A 20,659-nucleotide genomic window follows, 5' to 3' on the forward strand; every position below is an offset into this window, starting at 1 on the left:
TTTGGATGTGACTTGCAGCAGACTGCAGGGTTACAGAAAGTTTTTGCATATCTAGAGATTAGGCTACAAACTGGAGAAGGCTGTGCATGACCTTTGATTTTTATCCATGATGGATTAATCTTGAACATGCCTTAATATTTTTATTTTTCCTTTTACTGCTCTCTCTGCTGCAATCACTGTTATCCAGGAGCCCAAAAGGCTTGAACACATATTTTGTGCCAGCTCCTGAAGATCCCCATCTCTTTGCATCTGAAGTTTCAGGTCAGCAATTTGACCTTAACTCTGAAGAGAGAGCAATACAGTTACTGTTGGGCAGGTGAGTGTAATGCACTGGAGATTACGGCAAAATTGTCCTTATTTGACCACTTTATACTGAAAAATGTCTCTTGACTCCAAGTTCTCCACATTTCTGGAAGTGTAACTAGTGAACCATACGTGCAAGTGATGGAGATGTTCTATACCTCTGCTTGTACTCAACTTTAATGCATGACAACCTGGATAGCTCAGAGTCCTTTGATGTAAAAGTGATGTCAGAAGGATTAACCACGATCTTTGATAAAATTAATAGTTGTAACTGTTGTGCCCTAAAATGCTAAGAAGTGCATAAACCAAATAGTGTTTCTTTGAAGAACTTGCAGCTTGTAAATTAAAAGTAGAGAGATCTTTCTCCAAATATTAAATTGACCTTTTTCTCTCATTTTATGTGATGCTTACATTGTGTCCAAATCAGGGGTAGGAGGCATACAGCTTCCATGTCAGATATGGTTTAAAATTTCAGTCCGTATGCCTTGTGCCCTGTGGTTTATTACTGGATAACACTGAAGTATTTGCAGATCATAAAATGGTTTTGAACTCAGAGCACAGGTAGAAGACCCTTAAACAAAACCCAACTTGTTCCAACCATGTTCTAAAGATACTTGTATTTACCTACTCGGATATAGCTTGAATTTATATTATATTAAACTGTCCTTAAGTATTACTGGTATCTTAAAGCATTCCAAAAGTTACAAAGTGCTTATGGATAAGAATTGTAGGTAGATCTTAATAGATGTATTTTATGATTGGAGTCATGAAGCACTGGAACAGGTTGCCCAGAGAGGCTGTGGAATCTCCAGCTTTGGAGATATTTAGAATCCGACTGGAGACTTTTCTTATTTGCATCTTCTAGTTTTCAGCAGGGGTTGGACTAAATGATCGCCAGAGATCCCTTCCAACAAACTATTTTGCAATTATATGGATATATTTTCACATGCACTTTTTTCACAGAGATGTTATCACAAGATAACCCGTCGGAATGGGCCGCAGACACGTAGTAGGTTGAGCCCAGTGCTGTATAAGCACAGTTTGGCTGTATATGGAGCTAATATAGCATAAATCCAGTACAGAATAGACAGCGTTGTCAGAATTGGTAAGAAATTGACTGCAGAACTTGCAACACTAAGTTACATTTCTTTCTGTTGTGTCCACAGTGCTGATTTATCTCCTGTGCATTTCTGGGATCGGACAGGTTCCCTTTTGGATTCTCTTTCTTTTGGGAGTGAGGTGTATGACAGTGAACTCAATGATCCCCATTACGACCAGAGTCTTCTGGAGAGTCTTTTTTACACCCTTCCTGTAAGTGGAGATCAAAAGGAAGGCGCTTAATATGTTGTTCCTAAAGTGAAGAAAACCAGAAATCTGCATTTAAATAAAAAAAAGACTACAAATTTCAGTATTAGTAAGGCTTAATAAGCATTAAATATCATACAGAAGCTTGTGAGAACATTGCTTAAAATTAGTTTTCTTTAATAGTATTCTTTTAACAATATTATTTGAGACTGCAGAGTCAAGCATTGAGTTTGGAAATCGCTAGGATTGAGGCTACCCATGAAGACTTTTATTTAAACCTCTGAAAATTTTTGGTAGGATTTTAGTTGTTTCAAATTATGCAACCCACAAATTGTTTTTTCTTTTTCTTTATCGTAACCATTATGTATCTTTGTTGACAATGGTAGTTGACTTCTTATTTTATGTACATTATTCCTGTTTCAGAAATCTGATTCCAGTTTAAGTGATTTCCTCACTGATGATGATGTTAACTCCTCCAAAAAAGTAACCAAAACAGAAACTGTTAAGAAGGCTGATCCAGTGAATCCACAGGATTCTAATGCGTTTGATCAGGATCAGAAGGCGACGAGGATTAAACCCCGGTAAACAGTTACATTTGTGTCTTGTTTTGTAGCATCTTGTTCGTTGTAAGTTAGTATTAGCAAGAAGCGCAGTATGTCGCTGGCCATGGCAGGAGTGTTGGAACTAGATGACTTTTAAGGTCCCTTCCAACCCAAACCATCCTGTGATTCTATGATTATTATCACACTCCATCATTATCACACAATTCACTGAACTATTTTGGTGGGGAATTTTCATAGCATCACTGGGACTGATGGAGCATCAGCATCACCTAGGAATTGCTATATGTTGTTAAAGATTAAGATGCAATTAGTTAAAAACATGAGTTTGACCAAAATGCAATAGGCCTAGTAATAACATTTTGAACTGTGGACGGAGAAACACTAAGGCCTGAGCTGGCCTCTCAACTGAACTCTCGCCCTGCCTCCTGAAACAATAATCACTGTGTAACCTTCATGATAGATTAGTCCCCATGCTGAAAAAAGCTCTGTGCAGTTCTGTGACTTTGTGTATGTAACACATACAAAATAACTCACACCCTATTATCTGCCTTTGCACAATGTCTCTGTGTATAAAATTTCTATCTGCTTGACAGGGACAGAGTTGACATCAGCAGAGTCTGTTTCTCTGCTGGTTTGTGTTCTCTCCTGTAGCTGTAGTAAATAAACTTTTGTTTTGACATCATCTAAATTTTATTCCCTTTTTTACATTAGTCCTGAACCAGTACAACAGTGTCCCTAAATATCCAGTTATAAAGCTTTACTTGTACAATGTCAGTTAGTATTAAGGTCTTAGGATTTTTTTTTTCCTAATTCAGCTCCAAACAATTATTTCTGAACCTTTTCTTACAAATGCTGCGGTTTTTACATTCAAGTAAAAATCATATCTCCAGAGGTACGGACAAAAAAACATTTGCAAGTCAAGTCTTAAAAATAAAGTGCAAGTGAGATTTTAAATTATGGCAAAAATCCTGTTGCTCTTCCTCTGCAGCACTGACTTGTCCATGTGTATGACTCTGTCATCTCCCTTTCTTTGGTATATGACATTAAACAAAGCTTTTCTTTTTGAAGAGTTAGAAGACATAAGATTTTTTCAAAACTCCAAGTGTGGAATGTGCACTTTCTTTTTTTCCCAATTATGTACCTCCTTCAGCTTCAAGCCATTCCCCCCTGTCCCACCACTCCCTGCCCTTGCCCAAAGCCCCTCCCCAGCTTTCCTGTCGGCCCCTCCAGGCACTGGGAGCTGCTCTAAGGTCTCCCCGGAGCCTTCTCCTCCCCAGGCTGCACAGCCCCAGCTCTCCCAGCCTGTCTCCATAGCAGAGGGGCTCCAGCCCTCTGGCCATCTTTATGTAGTCCTGATTCTCAGTTTTATCTCTTCAGCTGCTCTCCTACTAGACTACTTGCTCCTGCAGAAGGTCACACAGAAGAAGCTCATGTCACATCCTTGAGTGCAGACAGGTTGGCATTACTGGAGCGAATACACCTAGCCAGAGTCATCATTGAAAGCTTGAAAATCCCTCCTGAGACCATCCAGATCACACCAAGAAAGAAAGGTTTAATGGGGAAGCCTCCAAGGCCTGCATCAGTTAATAAGTGGTAAGGGGGATTGTTTCTCACCAGCTTGTTACTTGTGCCTTCAAAGTAGATTTCTCTGAGTTCTGTTGTATAGTCCTGTTTACATAACTTCTCCAGGCTTCTGAGGTCTTTCCATTTCTCTGCTCCTCACAGGAAATTGTATACCATAATTTCTAAAAGTTAGAGATGCAAATAATTTATCCTGATGCGGGTTTACTTCAGGTTGTGCTTTTTCTGGGAATTTGGGGGAGGTATAAATGTGCTTTGTGCATGGCAGTACATTGAAAACAAAAGGGTTTATCTTTTTGAGGAGAATCTGACATATGCGTAATGTATAGAAGGGATTCATAAAATAGATAGTTCAGTTATTCTAAAAAAATAAGGAATTGTGACTATGAAACTTGCATGGTATGTTTGGTTTCATTATGTACATGAGATTTTTGATGGTTTGTGATCATGCATTCACTTTTTTATTCATAGTACCTTCTTTGTTGAGTACCACTTTCCTGTGGGAGCCTCCAAGGATGAAAAAGGACAGGTCTCCATAACAACAGAAGTAACTCGAATAGCTTCAAGTAAAATCACAGGTGATGGTAAGAGCATTAATTTCTCCCCCTTGTATTTAGTTTTGTTGACTCCTTCATCTCTTAGAAATTATGTAATAGTGTTTCCTATGTGTTTTCTTTGCTGCCTGAAAAATATGGTATGATTAGTGGCACCTCTGCTGCGCTGCAGGTAGTGGAATGCTTGTCTGAGGAAGAAGGAAGCCAAATGATTATTTTAATTTTTTTTTTTTTGCTGAAAAGTTCTTTTCTTAGGGACAGAATAGCAGGTCAGTAAGCCCATTCCTTCACTTCAACGTAAAACCAATATCCTTTCTGCAATAGCATGAGGATGATAAAGTACTTTTAGAAATATCAGAGATACTTATATCTCAAACAAATAATTTTTTCAGATGCTGAAATGTGTCATTTAACATCTGCAAGAGCTCAGAGAATCTGCTGGATCCAAGAGATCTTGAGTCCCATGCTCAAAGCAGTAGACATAAATCTCTTTCCTGAGAGTCACCAGTGTTTGTATCCCTGAGGGCAATTCATGCTATGTTTCCTCAGTGAGCAGACAATGCTGTATGAGCAAGGTCCTCTCTGCCCAGTCTTCCCAGAAACTGGAAATCCAGGGTGACTTTCAAAAGCCTTTCCCATATGGTCATTCATTGGCTTTGCATCTTTCTGGGTGGCACTTGAAAGATCTGGGAGTAATTTTGAGTTCTCTTTTATATTCTCCATTTGTGTCCAGAAAAAAACATCTAACTCTACCTAACCTTAGCTCTTTGTAATGGAAAAATAATACAGCCTCCTGGATTTCGTCTTGTGAGATTAAGCTCCAGCTCTTTGGAACCCAGAAAAATAGGTAGGGCTGAAAATAATTTGAAGAAGCCGTCAAGTCAGTCCACTGTACTGTTATCTTTCCTGAGAGCTGTTTATCTGATTTATTAAAGATGCCCAATGGGAATAATTCCGTAGGCATCCTAGGCAAGCTGTAGAAGCACTGTGTTTCCTGTTAGAAAAGTTTTCTTATGTCTAACCTGAGTTTTCTGTCATCACAGGAATACTTACTTTATCCATTGTGAACAAGGAAAGTGTACTACTTCAACACTGCTGCTGTACTACTCTTTTCTAGAGTAAACACCAATTCGTTCAGTCTTTTCTTGCAGATGCCATTTTTCTCCTGAACTTGTGATTACTCTTGCAGCTCAGCTTTGACTCTCTCAAGATATGTCTTGAAATATATTGATCTCCCACAGAACATATATAGAAATATATATTCTCCCACTGAAGAATGGAAAGTCTTACTGCATTCTAGGATGACAGACTTTGAATCGACTGCAGCCTTTAGATGCTGTTATTATTTAGATGCTTGTGGTACTGCCTGCCTGCTGTTTTCTGGCCTTGGAAAGTGAAGAACAGTTTACTTTGGGCTTGGTGTTAAGTAATGCAGAATTAAATGATTGTGCATGTAACAGAGGAATCTCCACAGGAAAGTTTATTTATATTCAGTTAATTTGGAAGATTTTTTGCTCTTGTGAGCAACCAAAACAAAGTAGCGAATTACCTACAGAGTTGTGATATAGTTTATTAGGTTGAATCCTTGAGAGATTCTTGTTGAGGTTTCCAGCAACAGCTCTTCCCCCTTCAGCTCCCAGCCTTGCTGGATCTGTGATTCTGGCAGATGTACAAATGCTTGCTGTGTGCTTTTCCATCCTCCTCAGAAGTGCATCACTTTCTCCTCATACCTTCTGAACTTCCCGTGTCTACTCGCCCTGCACATTCTCTGCAGAGACTGAGGATTTCTCTGTTCCTGATCGGGCTCAAAAGACAGGTTAGCTCTGGATACAGCTAAGACCTCACAAGTCTCTGTCTTCCTTGCAGTGGTGAAATTTCAGCAGCGGTTTGTGTTCCCTGTCCGTTTTAGTGGAACAATGATAGAGCACTGGTGGAGCTCTGACCTCGCTTTTAAAATCTACATGAGAAAAAGCACACAGAAAAAGGTACTTATTAGAAGTTGTTTATAGAAGTTCTTTGCATTTCTGTTTCCTCCAATACTTACACAGACAGCAGTGGCTTTTCGAAGTCTTCTGCAATGCTTCATTGAGATTGCTGCCACCTCAACCATCAGAGGCAAAACAGCGTGGCCTGACTGGGCGGCTTAGTTGACCATTGCTGGATATTATCAAGGGAAATGACATTACGTGCAGATACTATAAGTTGAGCTAATTGCTGTTCAATCTGGTCACCCAACTAAATGATTTTATGAGTTCAGGACTGACAGGCAAAAAAAAATTGTCCTTCCCTCCTCTTCCAAACTGATCTCTTACTATGTAAGCATATCGGATCAGTTACAAACATTAGTCTTCAATAAGAACACAGCTCATTTAGCAATATAGAATGAGTTAACGTAGATGCATTTGATACCACTACTCTGCCCAGGGTAAGGAGAACAACACGAGGTGTGAGAAACTGGTACAACTTGTGCATTTGGATTTGGGGGGTAGGTGCATGAGTGTAAAAAAAAAAAAAATTTTTTTAAAAAAGTATATTTTTGCAAAAAATATTTGCATAATCATCTGCATGTGATGAGGACAGTGAGAGGTGTTAGCTCGTGTTTTGTTTTAATCAACACCAAGAATATCTGCCCATCTGTTCTAATAGGAGATTTGGTGGGTGAATAAATTGTGTCTTTAAGTATGGAATTTTTGTTCAGTTACTAGGATTTGAGATGTTCTTTTTTGCATTAATCTGGAACTGTTTACAGTAGGTACTGGGGTAATTTTCCTTACTGTTGTCCTAGACTTGAAATTAGAACTAAGGGAAACTTTCCTATAAATTCCTATAGGTACAACTAACGGTATAGGAGTAGTAGGGTGAGTGGCTGGCCATGGCTTCCCAGAAGGCTTTCATTTCACAGCATGCCCGCCCTTAGTTCTTTCAACCTTGCAGAAATCTTGCAAAATGGTTTCTTTTTCTGCCCTCAGCCAGTGGCCATTGGCTCAGCAGCGCTTCAGTTACGCAAGGTTATCCAGTCTGGGTTGCTCACTGTCAGCTGCGAGATACCTGTGGGAAAAGAGGGAGATCAGACACAAGTTGGACCGCTAAAGGTATGTGTTTTACCATATAGACTTCGAGTTAAACAACCTGTCATTACTAATTTTGGCTGCATGTTCCTTCTTTTTGAAATTTTCCCTCCTCTTTCTTTCCTCTGTTTTAATTTGCCAGGTCTCAGATACGGAGGTTTCTTAAGACCAATACAAGATAACGTGAACCTTTTTTTTTCCTTAGGGTTTTGGAGAAATATTTTGAACCTCCTGCATGTCTTTAGGATCTTGCTGTGTGATGTTCCCCTGGCTGCAGGGTAAAATGAGAGTCAATAAGCTAAGGCTTGGATACAGAAATCACTCTACAAGCCAGTTGAGTGGCACATGTTCAAGCTGGGAGCTTTGGCTTCTGCTCCACCCATGAGCTGAGTTCTCTCCTGCCACAGAGGCCTGATGCTCCCTGTCATTGGTACCACACGGTCACTTCAGGAGTTCTCTTCTCCAGCCAAAGTTTCTACCAGCATGCTCAACATTTAATTGAGGAGGATTAATGGTCCTGCACAGCACATTTGAGAGATTTGGCAGTTCTGAGGATAAACAGCTCTCTAGATTACCAAGGGAAGGGTTAAGAGAGTATTTGGGAATTTTACATTCGGAGCTCCTATATTATTCCTGGGGAACGTCAGCACAGATTGCTTCTGTCACTTTGTAGTTCACAGCATGAGCCATGTCCTCTGTCACAGGGGATGGGAAACTTCTGGTGGAGAAGCCATTCAGCAGAGCTGCCAGTAAAGGAGCTGCAGAAGGCTGAAACGTAAAATGTAGAGGTTAGGTGTGGGAGAAGTTAATTGAAGGCAGGGAGGAGAAATGGTGTGTTCTGCGGGAGAGAATGCAGTGGAACAGGGTGTGAGAGGAGAAAAGTGGAAGGAGGTGTTGTGGGGAATTAATGAACCAAAGTTTGAGGTAAGAGCTGATGGAAGGGGAAGCTAATATTAAAGAAAAGTGATTTTGGTTGCCCTGTCTGCTAGGTTTCACTTGCTCAATGTAGTACCTGCCTACCCACAGTATATGTGGGGCCAGCTGTTCTGGCCAGGGCATGGAGGAAAAGGGATGTCGGCTATTGAGTCCACTTTGCATTTCTTGGGTTCTTTCTGACAGATGCCCTTGAACTTCTCATCTTTGGACATGTTGTTCTTCATACACTTTAGGAGGAGATACCATTTGGCATTTTTTGCTGCAGTATCTTGTCCCTCCTAAGTCGTAGGCAAAATTCTTGAGTCTAAATTTCGTTTTCCTTATTTGGGCATTTTGTGGCTCCAGTCCTTTTCTTTATCCTGCTACCTTATCTTCTGGGCTTCAGTTTGTTCTCCCCTTCTTGCTGTCTCATCATGTGAATGAATCCAGCAGATCTGTGATGCTCTGTAGAAATTAACACTTGCAAATTAACACTTGCAATTCCTTTAACCTTGATTCTGGTGTTTCTTTCATTGCTTTCACACACACATTTTCATTCATACCAATCTGACTATTTCTCTTGCAAATCTTGGCAATGTGAAGAGGCAATTCAAACATAGGACAGTGTTAAAAAACAAAACAAAACCCAAAAAAGCCAGTCTCGGAAAAAAAAAAAGACAAATGCAGTGGAATATGTAGACCAGTGGAGAGAAAAAGGAGCCCACAGAAGGGAGAGGAGTTCGGGACAGCTAAAATCAGGAGAGAATGTAAAAGTGAAAGAGCAGTGAAAGAAAACATTTGGAGAGAAACATTTCGTTTTTCATAATTTTTCTTAAGCAGCCCATGCTGTAGCAGAGTGGAGCAAATGACAGTTGTGATACCTTGTCACAGTACTTTTTGCTTTGGCTGGGTAGGTGTTATTTTTCAGTCAGCTTGGCAATTGGTTTTACGTTTTTCCTTTATTCAGCTGTAATTATATGGTTTTGCACTTGAGTTACTGCTGTGTTTGATAAAATCGCATGTGGTTTATTTTGCAGTGACAGTTGTAGCTTGTAACCAGCATGTGTTTAAAGGTAAGCCTTCTGGGTGATGATCTAACACAGCTCTTGAACAAAATGTGCAATGCATTTACCTGAATTTATGCTGCAGTCTCTTGTCTTTGTATGAGGAACATCTTTCGATTAGCCCGCTCTGCTTTGCCCAATGCAGGTATCCTTAGAGCTTGCAGGCGACAACAAAGACTTCACCCGCACCGCTGCCAGGTCAGCTGTGGCTCTGCAGCGAGTCCCAGTTCAAGCTGTAAGAAGTCCCCGGCTGGAATTCCAGGAGCCCAACAGGAAGGACGTAAATGCAGAAAGCCCTCACTGCTTGAATCTTCACAACTACAAGGAGGCACAGAAGACAGGAGCAGCCAGTGTGAATATCGTGCAGCCACCGTGGGCTGTACCAACCCCTGTAGCCCGTAACCTGATGACGCAAATAACGGCATCTGAAGAAGATGGGTTATTACTGCATGTGCTGTTGATGGTGCCTGATGGAAAGGATTTTGTTGCTGAAGACAGTGGGCTCCACAGTTCTTGTAACGTGTATTTAAACTGCAAGCTGCTCAGCACTGAGGAGGCGACACGATCTGCTGTCATATGGGGCACAACACAGCCTGCCTTTAATTTTTCTCAGGCAAGTCACATGTCTTCCGTTTAACCCTGATTGAAATGAGCTATTCCACACTGACAAACATCATTCAAAGATAAGTTACTTTTATATATGTAGGAGCTTCTCTACTTGGCTCTGTCCAGTATATTAGAAGTATTTTCAGTATTGTTTTGGCTGGATTGCACAGTTTGAAATGCAGTTCTTTTTTTTTTTTTTTTTTTTCTCAACTAATATAGCAGCTCAGAAGTGTGGGTTACTGTCCTAGTATGGGCCAGAGCCTTCCCCCAGCAAACAGCAACATTTCAGGCATTTAATAGTGTTACAAGTTTGTAATTTTTTACTGGACATTTTTCGTTGGGAATGTCAGGATGCTCAAATGCATTTGGTTTACTTTTAACAATAGCTAGTGATTTGTGAGACTTCCTAGTCTTCAGCTGAAAGAGTGAATTGTAAAAACATAGCAGAAGACATCTGAAAGTTGTCTGAAATGATTTATCTGTTTAGTAACCACACATTTAAAGATAAAAGCAATGTTTCTTAAGGTAGCATATGATCTTACGTTAAAATTTACCTAAAATACATTAATTTTCCTGGCTAGCTCTTTGCCAAACCTGCCGGTTTTCTGGAACTTGTTAGGCAGGTATGCATTTCATCTTTAATTTCCATTTCTAAAGAGCACAATTCTGTAAACTGGAACGATGTGGTGTTACTGGAATGCTCTATCCTTAGCAAATAGTTTCCAGTGTATTCTAAATCTGCATTAAACTCTTTCAGGTGATGCCTTTTTCATTGACTTCCAAACACCTGGAGCGGCTGAAGAACAATGTCATGATTATTGAAGCATGGAACAAGATGGGAAGCCCTGGCTGTGACAGATTGCTAGGATTAGTTAAACTTCCTTTGCATCAGTTTTACATCTCATTCAAGTAAATATCGTTGTTCCATATTTTATGGGGTTGGGAAATATCCTAACTGATGCTCAGGGAAAGACGTGAGGGATGGTGTCTGGGATTTGTGTGGGAGGGTTCTTAATTATACTTGACAGCAGAAGGCATTTTTTGTCCTGCCAGCTTTCTCTGGCAGTTTGCTACACTGAGCAGTATCTGGGTAAGTTACACTGTCCTTATACAGAAATACAAGTGGACTGTAAGAAATAAAGACACCATGCTGCATCGGGTTTGGAGCCAGTTTTAAGTTGTGGTTCCATGAAGGAGTAAAACTGTAAGAGACCGAAGTAACTGTAGAGGAAGATTGAGTGTGGCTTTCCATTGGTGATTTTCCAAGACTGTGACTGGTGGAATGATTTTGTTCCTGATCATGCTCTGCATAGATCCCATTGCTAGAGATGTTGTCAGTTTGCACAGCACAGGACACTGCTTGCAGTACTGAAAAGATCTCTTAAATACTTCATGCTTTAGTTGTTGTCTTAGTTGATGGGTCTCTCCAGAGCTCTTTGATCTTTTTGTTGAATGTTTTGGCTTCTAGTGCAGTCAAGTAATATACCTGCTTAAAACAATTAAAAAAAAAAATGGGAATACTGGACCAGAGAGATTCTTTCTAATGTAGAGGATTAATTGCTTTTATTTTGGTCAGACTAGTGATAGGTGGAAATCAGATGGTGCTGGAACTGACTGGGCACTACTTCGTTAATTATTAGCATGTCATTTGTATAACTTCTTTCAGTAATCCGCTGTAGTTCGCTTGTGTATAACTTCAGTGTATTATTAGATGGTTTTACATTTCTCTGGGAGACTGTCCCTGTTCCTTCTTTTCTTCCTGCCCAAGTCCTTCCCCAAAGACATGTAACTGCCTCATAGAAGTATAATATGGCTACAGTATATTAATAGGAATTTTGTTCCAGTTCATCACCTCGCTCACAGATCTCTAGACTGTCTTATAAGTAAGGGTACATTAGTTTTTGGAAAGCTGTACTTTGTCATTGCTGAAAATAGCCTTTTCCATTCAGCAGCTCATGGATCTGTGCTTTGTGAAGACTAATGTGGTTGAGCCAAATTTTGGAGGAATGGAGATAGATTGGTTTCTAACTGCATTGAAAGTCCCATCTAAAATGAGCTTTGTGTGATCATGTTCATATTGAGATGTCTCATTCTCATACCAGAGGTTTTTTATTTTCATCTGTTCCAGAGATCCAAAGATTTCCCGCCTGCTTCTTCAGGCTCAATATCCAGTGGTTGCTGTGGACAGCTATATGCCTGTGATAGATGTTTTTACTGGCAGTAGAAGTGGAAGCCTGAGGGTCATTCTGGCGATGGGGTCAGCTGATCAAATAGTGGCACTGCAAAGGCTAAAAAATGAAGAAGGAATGGTGCCTCCTGTCACACAGCGTCCTTCCCACTCGCTGGACCCTCCTCCTACAAAGCCTGTAACGGTATTGCTCAGTAAATCCTCACTCTTGTTGTTAGGGACATGTGAAAAGGATTTTACCAGTGGGTTCATTAACGGACCAGTGATCCCCGATCTCTTTTGATGCTGTAGCCGATTTTGTTATAAATGATCATACTCTACTGTCATGGTTTAACCCCAGCCAGCAGCTACGCCCTGCACAGCCGCTCACTCACTCTCCCCCGGTGGGATGGGGAGGGGGGGGGCGGGGAACGGAAGGGTAAAAGTGGGAAAACTCATAGATTAAGACAGTTTCATAAGTAAAGCAAAAGGTGCATGTACAAGCAAAGCAAAACAAGGAATTCATTCACCGCTTCCCATGGGCAGGCAGGGGCTCAGCCATCCCCAGGGCAGCAGGGCTCCATCACACATGGCAGCGACTTGGGAAATGAACACCGTAACTTTAAATGTTCCCCTCTTCCTCCTTCTTCCCCCAGCTTACATACTCAACCAGACATTCTGTGGTCTGGAATATCCCTTTGGCCAGTTCGGATCAGCTGTCGTGGCTGCATCCCCTCCCAGTTTCTTGTGCTCTTCCAGCCATTTTGCTGACAGGGCCCAAGAAACTGAAAAGTCCTTGACTTGGTACTAATATTCCTTAGCAACAATTAAAAACATCAGTGTGTTATCAATGTTATTCTCAAACCAAATCCAAACCACATCACTGCACTAGCTACTAAGAAGAAAAAAAAATCTATCCCAGCTGAAACCAGGACATCTACACAGAATTATATTGTTTGTACTCTTTTCTTACTAGCTTTCTGTCACTGGCTTTGACTTTATTGCTCTTTGTATTGCTCTGTATACCCAGTGCTTCTATCTTCATTACAAGTTTGGTAAAAAAAACCCCAACATTACAGAAAATCTTAATTCTCGCAGCCATATTCTGTACCATACAGGTTTTGCCCCTACCACTGAGTTGTATATGTAGGAACTTCCTTGCTTTTTATGTGCTGTGTTTTTTGGCTTTTGCAGAAAAAAAAAAAGTGCTATCAGACTTTCAGTGTTGCTGTGAACTTTAGGAGGTAAATGGCAGATAATGGTTCTGCTCCCTGTCTCAGGCTTCTTAGAATCTTATGCTCCCAGTCCTTTTGTATGCTGTTTCCTGAAGAGTCATCCTTTTCATGTGGATTTCCTTTGTTTTATCAGCAGTTAGACCAAGAAGGGGAAGAACTGGTGGAGCACGTTTTTGAGATTTGTGTGGAGAGTGTGAAAGGACTCACTCCCTTACAGTCCACCGTCTGGGGAGAGGCTGACTGCTACGTACAGTACTGTTTCCCAGTTCAAGAGGCTGGTTGCGGTGCACTGCAAGGAACTGAATTGCATGAGGATGGTTAGTTTATTTTATAATCTGTCTTTATTTAGAGCATTGCTTTAATTAAATATTGTTTAGCAATGTTCTCTCTGCTTAAGTGAGAGGGTGCGTGTTCTTCTGAGCTTCCATGCAGCCAGTGCTTGCTTTCCCAACAAGATCTGCCTGTGACTTGTCATACTTGGGCTGCATCAGTACATTAAAGACCTGCTTTGACTGATGTAGGTGGCAAAGTTCCCAGCAAAAAAAGATACCTAGTTCTGAATCCCTTCACATGGTACCTTTTTGTTAAAGATCCTAGAGGGTTTTGCCAGCTTGCAAAGGTGCAAAAACAGATTTGCAGATTGTATACAGTTAATTTCAACAAAGGCTTTACGTACGGGAGCCTTTCAAGATGCTCTTTTTCATGCATACACCCAGAGAAGACTTGTCTGCTTTAGATCATTAGGATTATAAAGGAGTGTTTAAATAATTGCAATTGTAGAAAATTACTTAATGTTGATCTGGAGTCTTGTGCTTTGAATCACTAATACGTATTTCCTCTGAAAAAAGAGTCAGTAACATTGTACCATAGTAACTCCTGTAAACTGTGTCAGCTTCCAGCCACATTTAACAGTAGTTTTCAGCTGGTGGCTCACAGGTTAATGGGACTGTGTGAATTGCTTGTAAAAGATTTGTGAAGTGAAACTCAGAAGAGCAAGCCTTCTGGCAGGAGAATGTCACTTACTGTCCATGGGTCCTGCCTCCTGAAGGACTGCAAATGAAAAAAGGTTGAAACCTCTGCATGCAGCCATTTTTAACCAACTCTGCTTGACTTGTAGGCATCAGATTAAAGCCATTTCGCACAGCAACCACTCTGTGTGTCCCCGATCCTGTCTTTAATGATGAGCATCATCATTCTTTGTTGGTTCCTGCTGATGTCCCAGTCCAGAGGCTCCTGGTCAGTGCATATATGGCACCAGGAGAGGCTGGAGGAGGAATCCAGTTTGAAGTCTGGTGCAGGTACAGAATAACATTGTATTCTTTTTAGATGTCACAGCAATACAAATAGCGACACATCTGGTATTGAAAAATCTCTAGCTGTGGGATGGATATTTAATAATAAGTGGAAAAGTGTTGAGCTCATCAACATTGGTGATGAGTCTGCATTTAAGATTCCATTTAAGACATGCGAGCCCTTTTTTCCCTTCCAAAAGGGCTAATTACTTTTTTCTTGCTTAGAAGGTGTGTGCTCTTAGTTTGCTTTCTTCCACTTTGTTATCAGCGTAGTGATCTAAAAGCAGCGTTTAAATGCTTGGCACATCTAAATTTTACTTAATAGCACCCTGGCAGTATGATTTCATTGTTTTGGGGTTGGGTTTTCTCTCTAATGCAAGTCACCAATTACAGAAAAAATACTATAAAATGTTCGTAAGTTCAGTTGTGGGGTTTTTGGTGTTTGAAGCTAATTACTACTAGTGGAAGGCCATGAAGAGATCATGAAGACAGATGGCTTTAGGAAAGCATAATTATTATAATTGTTCATTCTGTAGTAAAACAAACCAAGCTAAAGTTCACAGTCACTTGAGAATTATTACATGCTGGATGTGTTTACATTAATGTTGGTAATGACCAGAGCAGTTGAACTGACCAGTTGTTAGTACCTGGCATTTCAAAAATGTGCTTTAGCTCAGATTTCTGAGGATAGTTATACTTGGTTTAATCTTGCCCTGACCGCTCACTGGTAGTGGCTGGTAAATTTCGGCTGGTTTGGGTGAAAGAAGCAAATTACGGAGCTGGAAGCCTTTTAAGAATTCTGTAAACATCCTCTTACCAGTTTGTAATATTTAAAGTGGAAAAAGCTTACTGACAGATCTTTGTAATTAGACAGGAGAGCAGATACTCACCGCAGGTTCCAAATCAGTGAGTTGTTGCTATGATGCTGTCAGCATCTTGAATTATTCCTATAGGTATATGGGGAAAAAGTAGAAACCAACAGGTGTAATATTCCAAGAAGTTGGGACTACTCTTCAGGCAGTGCTGTACCCAAGGCTCAACGGTCAATTAATGTTCAGGATTTGTCCTAAAACGGAAAGGAAAACACAAGTCATAGCGCTACCACGTTGTTCAGTTACTGCTACTGAAAATACAGCGGATGCCTTTCTCCTGATCTACCCGTTTTTCAGGAGATACAGTGCCAAAACTCGGCGTAGGATGAGTCTGAAACCAAGTAGAGCAGTTAAGAAATGGTCCATAGGGATTTGTTACACTCACAAACTGTACCACAAATCTGTTCTGAAAGTATTGGCAGTATTTTTTATTAATGGAAAATGGAGTGGAGAATATTTGGTGCCAGATTCTTCTCTTGTTTGTCTTTGGGATGGCAGTTTTTAGCAGTTTCTGCTAGCTGACTTGGTAGGACTAGTGCAAAAGTATATTTGTATCATTTACTTCAGCACTTACTGGGCATTTTTTTCCTGTAGAAATTCATTTATTTGAGTTTATCTCTTAGCTATTGGGATACTAGTGTTTGAAGACGCACAAGTTAAAGTTGACTTACGTGCAGTCGTGAGAGAAATGGTGATCACTGTCGTCATCAAAACAGCATGACTGATGCCGCTGCTTTTTGCCTTACCAGGTATTATTACCCAAACGTCAGAGACCAGGTGGTTGCCAAAGGGACGTTGCCCTTGTCACGGCTGTGTGCCATGGCGACTATGCAGCATCGTGAAGAAATAGGGATTCAGACTTTTAACCTTCCCTTGGTCCCCCGGACTGATGGCTCAGGGGAATTTCAGCTGCGGGCTTCAGGTAAGGAAGGCTGGGGGTGTTCATGGTTGTGGGATAACACCCGGCGGGTGGGAGAGCAGCCTGGGGGCAGCAAGGCAGTGCTGGAGGGATGGAACACCAGCAAGGGGCTGCGGTCGGCCATCGGGGGGTAGGGGATGGGCATCCATGCAGACACCTGGCACATCGTGACACGCGACACATTGTGACACATTGTAAACATGAAATATGCAACAGATTGTAACATGTAACACGTAACATCGCCTACACAACAACAGGACCAGAGGGAATGGCCTCAAGCCGCGCCAGGGGCGGTTTAGATTGAGGATTAGGAAAAACATCTTCCCCAAAAGGATTGTCAAGCACTGGCACAGGCTGCCCAGGGAAGCGGTGGAGTTGCCATCCCTGGAGGTATTTAAAAGAGGTGTAGCTGTGGTGCTCAGGGCCATGGGTTAGTGGTGGCCTTGGCAGTGCCGGGTTAATGGTTGGACTCGATCTTAAAGGTCTTTTCCAACCTAAACAATTCTGTGATTCTCTGTGTAAAAATGAGAGCCTATGTATTTCCCTCCAAGGCAAAGAAAAATATGTACTTGTGTTGGCAACGGATAAAAACCCTGAGTGGTTTTCATCTCAGCTTTCATTATCACCGTACCTAGTGAAGAATCAGCGATTAGACAGACGTGAGCAGCCCTCACACCCCTAACAAGTTTTATAAAGCTATTCCCATGTGTTTTGAACGGCTTAGTTGCCAAATGAGCCACCGTCTGTGGTTCCACTTCTCATGCAAAGCAAGGAATGGGAGACCCGAAGAAGGGCTGTTTATGGGGCGTAGCATGAGCAGAAACGTCTTTCTGTTCCCTTGTGGGTCTTTCAAGTCATATAAACATCGGCTCTGGGAAGGCCACTGAGGAAATCTGAGGCAGCTTCTTGGAAAAAAGGCCATACAAAAAGCTGTGGCTGGAGAGGGAATTCAGTATGCTATGGTTATTTTGTACTAAGTTAGCTTCGTGCAGCAACAGAAAATCTGTCTTTTTTTGGAAAGTTTTGTCACTTGCAGTGCTATTAAAAAAAAAGGTGTTAAAATGCTGCAGTAGGATATTTTACAACTACTACAATGAACGCACACCTGAGGGCACGGCTGGGTGAAACAGCCTCTCCTAATTTTACTATGCCCTAGATTTGCTGCTGAGAGGGAGCCATTGAGATCACCCGACCTGACTGCCAGGAGGTCAGGTTCTGAAAATTTCCTTCTGTGCCTCCTGTATAAAGCTGTAACTTCTGGCTGAAGTCTAGCATCTTGCATCTCAATGGATTACCTATGGAATTCTTCTTTTGCTTTTAGTAGACTACGTTTTGTATGAAAAGGTATAACAAAGTGTTGATTATGTTGGATGTAACTGTATAAAAAAACTGAGCATTTCTATTCTTTCCTTTCTCTCTTTTAATCCAGGCTTGCTTGATGTGAGTGTGAGATACCAACGGTCTGTGAAACCAGCAGCAGGAATAATGGCTCAAGCTGTTTCTCTTTTGGTACACATACACAGAGCATCTGGTTTGCAAGCAGCAGCTAGGTAAAGCTGAGTTCAAAAAGGAAGATTTTTCTCTTAAAATAGCCTTATCTGGAGGCAGGCAGCAGGCTGAGCCATTAGATTAGAACAAACTGTCACTGGCCAACTTTCCATCTGCAGAGACCAAGATTCAAGCTGGGTTCTGATCAGAAGCGAACATAAGTTTATCAAGAGCACCAGTGGTTATTTTTGTCCCTTAAGCTGTAGTAGAGTGTGGTAGCATTCGTTCTGCAGAAGGATCGAGATTGTAAGGGCACATTTTTCTACATTTCCACATTTTGCTACACCAAAAGCTGTTATAAAAATTGGCTGATGTAAAATGGTATCTCTTTGGTCATTGGGTCTTGGTGTTGCTGATGCTATCTAAAAACTAGCTGAGATTTGTTTTCCGGTGTTTCACTGTGGAAACGCTGAGAAACTAGTAATTGAAACATACTCCTTTTCATCCGGAGGCTGCTCCTCTAAGTGCATGCTAGCACCTGAACTTATTCCTGAACAGTTCCAATATACGATTTTGAAGAATTAAGAAGGGGCTAGAAGAGAGGGAGTGAGTTCCATAAGAGAAGGATAGCTCCTGTCATTTGAGAGCAGTGCTCACTGGCCCTTTCTCAGTGTTGCTGAGCTCCTGATCCTGCTTCATTAAAGTAGACTCAGTAGGATAAGGATGGCTACTGTATGGTGCTTGGAGAAATTAAAATTGAATGGCCTCAGACTCCTCATCCTTCAGGTCTGTGGGCCTGAGTTATAGTAATACTTGGGTCTGTTTTACTTGTAAATAATTCCATCTGCTAATTTCACCTACTTTTGCTTGTCAGGGCTAGTCTGTAAAATTGATTTGGCTTGGCATTTTGCTTCCTTCTAGAGCAGGTTCTCTGGGAAGTTATGCTACAGCTTTTTCTGCAGTACGGGATATTTTTAAAGGTGCTGAGTACGTTCTCAACCACTTTGATCATGACAGTGATAAGAGCACAGCCACCAGTGAGGAACCTTGTGATAGTTACTCTCACCATTTCTTATCTGTTCCTCGTATGTCCAGATGGGAAAAAAAAATGGTGAAAAATAATATTCAGCCAGAACCCACATCGCTTTGACTTACAACATTCACTGGTTTGTCCTATTTTTCACCACAAAGGCTTGAAACCTTGATTTAATTGCGTTGGTTCCTAGATTCCTTGTGCGTCAGATTCATTGTCTTTCTTCCTTTCTTGTTACATGCTAAATGAAGAGCTGTGGGACAGAAGAACCCTTCGGTCCAGTACTGCGCAGGTGTGGGAGTTAATGTTTATGTCTCTGTGAACCTCTCCTTCCTACCTGAGGCAGAGAGACGCAGCACACGAGCTGTGGCTTGTACTTTCTGCCCCGAGTTCGAGCATCATGTAGAGTTTCCTTGTAACCTCATCATTCAGAAAAGTAGTGGAGAAGCCTCTAGTCTGGGGGAACTCTTGCAGTCTGCCAGTATCGTCTTCTCTGTCTACCATCGGAGCACCAGGTCAGGTAAGGAGGACAAGTGGGAACAATGACTGAATGCTGTCGCAAAATGATCCGTTCCCCTTATTTTTTTAGTTTAGAAGAGAGACTGTGCGTAGAATCATAAAATGCTTTGGGTTGGAAGTGACTTCCAAAGATGGTCCAGTCCAAATCCCTGCGATGAGCAGGGCCATCTTCCACCGGATCAGGTTGGTCAGAGCACCATCCAGCCTGACCCTGAATGTTTCCAGGGACTATTCTGTGCGGCTGATAAGATGTGCAATTGCTAATAGCTAAACTGTCTTCAGAGAAGGCTTTGGGAGATACTGTTCCCCTTGTGCAAAGAGCTGAGGTTTTTTTTAGACTCCAGGTGATCGGTATCACCTCTTAAATGAAAAGATAATGCATAATAGTGCTTGACTCTTGGAGCATCCTGCCTTTGTGTAAAGTCACAGAAGTGTTTGGGCTGGAAGGGACCTTCAAGACCAGCCAGTCCCACCCCCCGCCAGGGGCAGGGCCCCCTCCCCCCAGCCCAGGCTGCTCCCAGCCCCGTCCAGCCTGGCCTTGAGCCCTGCCAGGGATGGGGCACCCACAGCTGCTCTGGGCAGCCTGGGCCAGCGCCTCGCCGCCCTCACGGGGAAGGGTTTCTTCCTCATGTCCAACCTAAATCTCCCCTCTCTCAGCTTCAAGCCATTCCCCCCTGTCCCACCACTCCCTGCCCTTGCCCAAAGCCCCTCCCCAGCTTTCCTGTCGGCCCCTCCAGGCACTGGGAGCTGCTCTAAGGTCTCCCCGCAGCCTTCTCCTCCCCAGGCTGCACAGCCCCAGCTCTCCCAGCCTGTCCCTGCAGCAGAGGGGCTCCAGCCCTCTGACCAGCTCCGTGGCCTCCGACAGGCCCGCTCCGACAGGTCTGTGTCCTTCTGATGCTGAGGACCCCCGATCTGGACGCAGCGCTGGGGAGGGGGGTCTCAGCAGAGAGGAGCAGAGGGGCAGAGCCCCCTCCCTCGAACGTGCTGGTCACCTGTATGTGCGTGCCTTATTGCCTCCACTTCATGAGAGGTAATGGAGATTCAGAAAAACGATAGCTTAAAATCCTCCAACAGTCCTGTGGCAGATAGGCAGTGTTGTTTTACAACATAACCACAGGAATTATTTTATAAACAAAATTTAGCTCAAGATGACATTGTTTTTAACACCTGGGGGA

General features: G+C 42.1%; 1 protein-coding gene across 5 annotated transcripts in view; it reads left to right on the forward strand.

Moving 5' to 3' along the window:
- C2CD3 (C2 domain containing 3 centriole elongation regulator) overlaps positions 1-20,659 on the forward strand; it is a 52,566-nt gene that overhangs the window by 5,005 nt on the left and 26,902 nt on the right. For 4 of the 5 annotated variants that reach the window (XM_055702337.1, XM_055702339.1, XM_055702340.1 and 1 more), the window contains exons 7-21: positions 188-316; positions 1,470-1,614; positions 2,032-2,189; positions 3,549-3,764; positions 4,224-4,336; positions 6,173-6,291; positions 7,276-7,398; positions 9,499-9,966; positions 10,717-10,868; positions 12,088-12,331; positions 13,495-13,678; positions 14,479-14,659; positions 16,275-16,447; positions 17,874-17,994; positions 19,217-19,485. In XM_055702337.1, the coding sequence (XP_055558312.1) occupies positions 188-316; positions 1,470-1,614; positions 2,032-2,189; positions 3,549-3,764; positions 4,224-4,336; positions 6,173-6,291; positions 7,276-7,398; positions 9,499-9,966; positions 10,717-10,868; positions 12,088-12,331; positions 13,495-13,678; positions 14,479-14,659; positions 16,275-16,447; positions 17,874-17,994; positions 19,217-19,485 (2,795 nt within the window). The remainder of the gene's footprint in view (positions 1-187; positions 317-1,469; positions 1,615-2,031; positions 2,190-3,548; positions 3,765-4,223; positions 4,337-6,172; positions 6,292-7,275; positions 7,399-9,498; positions 9,967-10,716; positions 10,869-12,087; positions 12,332-13,494; positions 13,679-14,478; positions 14,660-16,274; positions 16,448-17,873; positions 17,995-19,216; positions 19,486-20,659) is intronic. The other variant, XM_055702338.1, reaches the window with a different exon arrangement.

Source organism: Falco cherrug, chromosome 2 (genome assembly GCF_023634085.1).
Source record: "Falco cherrug isolate bFalChe1 chromosome 2, bFalChe1.pri, whole genome shotgun sequence".
Lineage (NCBI taxonomy): Eukaryota > Metazoa > Chordata > Aves > Falconiformes > Falconidae > Falco > Falco cherrug.